Source organism: Neophocaena asiaeorientalis, unplaced genomic scaffold (assembly GCF_003031525.2).
Source record: "Neophocaena asiaeorientalis asiaeorientalis breed wild unplaced genomic scaffold, Neophocaena_asiaeorientalis_V1.1 scaffold540, whole genome shotgun sequence".
NCBI classification, from domain to species: Eukaryota; Metazoa; Chordata; class Mammalia; order Artiodactyla; family Phocoenidae; genus Neophocaena; species Neophocaena asiaeorientalis.
The window spans coordinates 4,859,828-4,865,806 of NW_020172141.1; the positions used below are offsets into that span (position 1 = coordinate 4,859,828).

At 56.8% G+C, this 5,979-nt stretch overlaps 1 protein-coding gene across 3 annotated transcripts in view; it reads left to right on the top strand.

Moving 5' to 3' along the window:
- B9D1 (B9 domain containing 1) overlaps positions 1-5,979 on the top strand; it is a 10,071-nt gene that overhangs the window by 611 nt on the left and 3,481 nt on the right. For 2 of the 3 annotated variants that reach the window (XM_024753319.1, XM_024753330.1), the window contains exons 2-3: positions 1,122-1,190; positions 2,600-2,711. In XM_024753319.1, the coding sequence (XP_024609087.1) occupies positions 1,122-1,190; positions 2,600-2,711 (181 nt within the window). The remainder of the gene's footprint in view (positions 1-1,121; positions 1,191-2,599; positions 2,712-5,979) is intronic. The other variant, XM_024753338.1, reaches the window with a different exon arrangement.

Genomic DNA, 5,979 nt, shown 5'->3' on the forward strand with positions numbered 1-5,979 from the left:
CCGGTGCGGGGGGGGGGGGGGGGGGGCGGTGTCTGTTGGACGGAAGGGGACGCTACCCTCCAGTCCCCAGCACGTCCTACGAACCGTTTGTCATTTCTGTGTATAAGACATAGCATATGCCAGCCTCCATGCCCAGCCCCGCTCAGTCAATCCTCACAGCAACCTGTGAAGTAGGTATTACTGGCACCCTCATTTTACAGATGGGAAAACTTGCCCAAAAGCAGTGGCAGAACTGGAATTTGAAACCTGGTCTGATGTCAGAGCTTTGCTGGACTTGCCCTTCCAGGCTGTTATGAGTATATTGTGAGGACTAACTGAGATGGTTTAGGTAAAGCTCTGCTGGGGCCTCTTAGCGGGCATCTCCCGCCTTCCTGTTTCATCAGGGACGCTGCCCCAGTCTCCCACTCTGTCCACCTCCCCCTTGACCCAGTGCCCAAGACCCGCTTCCCCTCTTCTGTTCTGTCCCATCAGGGGCCTCAGCTGGGCTGGGTCACATGTGTCTGTGCTCTCAGCAGCCACCTCATCCCCACTTTTCTTCCCCCTCTGCTCGGGGCCCCTCCTCTAGCAGGCCAAGCATATGTTGCTCTGTGTGTCCTAATAGCACCCTGCCTTCGCAGACCTTTCACTGCATCATTTCCTTAGAGCTGCCCCTGTGCCAGGTGCTGGGGACACAGAAAGCTCGCACACCTGTCCCTTGTTCACAGTCTAATGGGGTTGAGAGAAATAAACAGTCAGTGCTGTGATGGAGGGAAGCACCAGGGGCTGCGGGAGCTAGGAAGGGGCCCCCCAGGACGGCCCGGAATTTAGGGCAGGCTCCCTGAAGGATCAGTTTTGAAGGGTGAGCAGGAAAACTCCAGGTGAAGGAATGGGAAGGGTATGTCATACAGAAGGCAGAGCCTGAGCAAAGGCCCAGGGGCAGTAGCGGCCCTGGACTCGCCCACATCTTGGGCCCCAGACCCTCCGCTGAGCGCCACGTCCACACCCCCTGCTGTCTCTTAGCCCCCGCCCCCCCTCACCAGGTGCCTCACGATCGGAGTTACTGGTGGCCGCACCTGCCTGGCCAGCAGTCGGTCTCAGCGTGAGTCCCTGTGAGCAGAAGCTGTGTATGCTTATCTCCACAGTTTCCTGAGTATGACGACCTCTACTGCAAGTACTGTTTCGTGTATGGCCAGGACTGGGCCCCCACGGCGGTAAGCTGGGCCCTTTGGCCTCCCAGACTCACGGCCTTCGTGACTGGGGGGGGTCTCTGAAGGCTCCATCACTCCCGTTACCCTCCCAGTTCAGAACCAGTTGAGAGGTGGACGCTGAGTTCAGGGGGGACCCGCATGCGAGTCTGTTCCTGGTGAAGCCGGGGCAGAGAATGCAGCGCCGCGGTGCTCCCTGACCCACCCCCGAGGCCGTGCTCGCTCGCGCGCCCTGTCCTGGGAGCTGGCGCGTGGCAGCAAGTAGGGATGTTTGGGCAGCGCGGGTGGGCAGACCCCAGAGAGCCGGCCTGGAGGCGGCCGAGCTGCAGACACTGGGCTGGTCCTTTCACTGCACTGCCGGTCTCCTCAGCCTGTGGGGAGACTCTGGAACCCTCCTTCCAAGAGTCCCCGAGGAATGGTCTCCACCAGGAGAGGGACGATGGCGCCTCTTCAGCCCGCACCACGTTACTGCCTGCGCGGCACTGGGGCGACCCTCACAGCCGCTCGGAGCCTGGTCCCTCCTCTGTGCAGCTGAGACCATAGCGCTTGTCCTCCAGGCACCCGCTAAGCGATAGCTGCCGAGTCTCTTGGTGATGGGGACGCAGTGGTGAACAGAGCCAGTGAAGCCCCGGTCTTGCTGGGTGCACTTCTTGAGGGGGAGACTAGACACGGGGCAGTAAACACTCCAGGCTGTTGGCTGGTGACATGCTGGGGGAAAGCAGAGGCAAGAAAGGGAGGGATGAGAGGCCAGAAAAGCCCTCATGGAGACGGTAGCCGAGCACAGAGCTGAAGGAGGCGAGGGGACAAGCCGCGTGGAAGGCTGTGGAAAGAACTAGGCAGGCAGAAGGTGTGGAGTGTGCAAAGGCCCTGAGGCGGGGGGGTGTGCCTGGCATGTTTGACCTGGGAGGTGGGGGGCCAGTGAAATGGGGACAGAGAAGGGACCACATCACAGCCAGCCGAGCCACTGGTGACTTGACAGAAACACTTTGGTAGAGTGGGGGCCAGAGGTCAGATTGGGGTGGGTTCAGGGATGCAAAGTGTGTCTGGTGAGTGTCGACATGTCTTTTAAGAAGCTTGGCTGGGAACAAAGGGGTGGGGGGGCGTAGGGCCAAGGGGCGTTGCTTTGTAACCAAGAAAGTGACACGCACACATGTGCCGATGATGACGGGAGAGAGCAACACCGTCCCCTCAGTGAGGCTGAGGTGCAGGTGGAGCTCGGGCACCGGGGGAGGGCTGGGGCCTCGAGGTTCCAGGCCCTCATGGATGAAAACCCTCAAAGACCTGGGAGCCCCTCCATTACGTCTCAGGTCCCTTCGTTTGGCAGAAGATGGTGAAGGAAACAGCTCTCCCAGCTGCTGCCCAGGGAGGGGAGGGGCGTGGAACTGGGACACTGGCCGTCACTGTCGTCCTCACAGGGGCTGGAGGAGGGCATCTCACAGATCACATCCAAGAGCCAGGATGCGCGGCGCGCGCTGGTGTGGAACTTCCCCATCGACGTCACCTTTAAGAGCACCAACCCCTACGGCTGTGAGTCCACGGGCCTCGTCCTGCCCCCGTGTCCACACATGGACCTTCCCTGCCCGTCCCCTGGGCCCTCGACCAGCCTTGTCACGTGCTCTCAGCTTCCTGGCAGTTTCCCTCTCCTCCCTGCCCCCTTCCTGCTCATCTGTGTGCACTTGACCTTCCTGAGGTTCTGACGGAGCCGGTGAGGCCCGGCCTGCAAAGGGCAGAGCCCGGCTCAGCAGTCTGGCCAGGAGGCCTGCCCTGACAGCTCTCCCCTGTCCGTCACAGCTGTGCTTCTGCCAGACCCGAGCGCCCTGCTCCTCCTGCAAGTCCCTGCCCTTCTCTCTGCCCGGGGGACCTGGCCCTCATCCTACCACTGACCTTCCCAAAGCCCTCCTCGCCTGCAGTGTTTGCAGTGTTTGCTTTCCGCCTTACCTGGCAGTTACCAGTCACTCTCACTTAATAAGCGCCAACCGTGTGCAAAGCCTGGGGTTCGCTCCACAGGGGCCGTGAATACTCTCCCTATGTGGGCTTGGCCAGGCTTTGTAACCCTATCTGGTAGGTAGATTCTTCTCCACTTCTAGGAAACTGAGACTCAAAAAAGTGACATCATTTGCCTTCAGCTTTACCTTGAGTAGCTGAGCATGGATTTGATTTCAGGTCCATCTGATTTCACGGTCCAGGCCTTATGCTGTGTGTGGCGGGGGCTCAGGCTTACCAGGCACAGAGGGTCTGGAGCAGAGACTGCCATCCTGTTGTCATCATCCATGAGAAACTTCCATAGGCTTCCTGGAACAGGGCACTAGATAAAGGACCAATCTCCTCCTGCTGAGGACGGCTAGGAAAGGTGAATAAAATATTAAAAAGCAAAACCAGGAAACAAACTACTTGAAGGCATCAGACAGGTAGCAAAGTCGTGGCGCTTTAGGAGGCCAAGACCCAGGAAAAAAGCAGAGCTCCAGAGACACCCCCAGCCACAGCTCCCCTGGGAGTATTTGCTGATTCCAGCAGAGGTGATCGAGATGCTGACCGAGACTTTTGTCGGCCGCTCTGGGCTGGGGACCCAGGAGCCAGGAAGATCCTGCCACCTCAGTGCTCTGAGAGAACAGCCCGCCCTGGCCTGCGGCCCGGCTGCCCTCATCCCCACCCTGGACGTGGTGCCAGACATCCACAAACTGCGCCTAACAGGACACCAGGAGGGTGACCTATCGTGAGCAAGGAGGGTTTAATCCAGAAATAAGAAGTTCGTGCAACATCTAAAGTCAACCAGTGAGACTCACTACGTTAAAAAGAAAGTCGCCATCATCCCCATCGATGAAGAAGATGTGATAAAATTCAACATGCATTCATGACAAACCTGTGGCCAACCAGGAGTAGAGGGAAACTTCCTTAATCTGATAAAGGCTACCCACAAAACTTAGAGCAGACATCACTTATTTAGTGAGATGTTGAAAGATCTCTGTCAGGTCAGGATGCTTGTCATGACCACCACCATTGTACAATTCAAAGGTATAAGAATTAGAATCATGTCACCTGTCATTATTCACAGGTGACATGATTATGTAGCATTTCCAAAATAACCTACAGTAAATTATTAATAAGGGGGCATGACTGCCAAATATAAGATCAGTATATAAAAATCAGCTGGCGGGCTTCCCTGGTGGTGCAGTGGTTAAGAATCCGCCTGCCAACGCGGGGGACACAGGTTCAATCCCCGGTCCGAGAAGATCCCACGTGCCGCGAAGCAGCTAAGCCCATGCACCACTACTACTGAGCGTGCGCTCTAGAGCCGGTGAGCCACAACGACTGAGGCCATGTGCTGCAACTACTGAAGCCCGCACGCCTAGAGCCCGAGCTCTGCAACAAGAGAAGCCCGCGTGCAACAACGAAGACCCAACGCAGCCAAAAATAAATAAGTAAATAAATTTATTTTAAAAATCAGTTGCTTTCTGTATAAAAATTGAATGTGTTTTCTATTCTGTATAAAAAGTAGAAATTGATATTTTAAAAATAAATTCTTTCCAGTAATATCAAACACAACCTGTCCTACCAGCTATCAAGCTGTGACTGTAAAGCACAATCATGAGAGCAGTTGTGGCACCAGGACAGACAGATCTGTAGGGAGCCCAGGGCAGAACTGAACATGTGCAGCTGATTCACGACAAAGGTCAGAACAGGAGGGGAAGGGGGTCTTGAGAAGTGGTCCTGGGGCAGTTGGATACAAGCAGGAAGAAAAGTGCAGCCTGATCCCTGCTTTGTATCAGGCACACAAAGTCCATCCCAGGTGGATACACGCACGGAAATGTGAAGAGCATGACGATACGGCTTCAGGAAGATTCCACGCAGTCAGGCGGGAACCGCGGCACCAGGATGAGGACTCCTCACAGGAGCAGATCTGCGGGTTCCACTGTTACATTTAGGGCTTCTAGTGACCCAAAGACATCATTACGGGTGAAAAGAGACCATTCAGTTGTAAACTGGGCAAGAGGCTCGAGCAAGGCACCACCCAAAAAAGGACATCCGAGTGACCAAGAAACAGGACGAGGTCTCAACTTCATTTTAGGAAGAACAGTTACAATTAGGAAAATGCAAATTAAAGCCAAAGTGAGCGGCCATGATTCAGGACCAGAACAGCCCAGTTAGGAAGCTTGAGGACACCAAGCTCTGGTGCGGTGCCCCCAGGGAAGCAGCTCGAGTGAATGCGCAGCCTGGGCAGACGCGGGTGTGCGTGTGACGAGAGGTCGTGCTGTCCCAAGAAGGAGACACAGCCCGGGCGTCCATGGCCGCCAGACAGGACCGAGTTCTCCTGCCCTGGAGACGTGACTCGGTTTGGATGCGTCTCATAAACACTGAATCCAAGAAGCTGGATGCAGGAATCTACGTACCATACGATTCCACTCATACAAAGTTCACAACATGGGCAGAACCAAAGGACCACGTGTGGGATGCATTCTTTGGCGGTGAAACCTTACGGAAAAGGAGTGATGACCTTTGAGGCGGTGACGGGGAGGGAACAGACGTCCCCCAGCACCGGGGAGCACTTCCTCTGCGTCAGGCCCGAGCCTGGGCGTCTGGAGGACGAGGAAACGGGCTGTCCGGTGGCCGCGGGTCCAAGCTGGGCAGGCCGGACGGCTCTGGGCCTCCCCGCCTCCTGAGGATGTACCCCAATGGAGCTGCCAACAGGGAGCAGTGGGAACTGGCAGCGCTCGAGAGGAAGGGGGTGCGGGGCCGCCCTGAGCCACACGCAGACACCCCCGGGAGCAGCCCCCAGCCCCCACCCCCACCCCGTCCC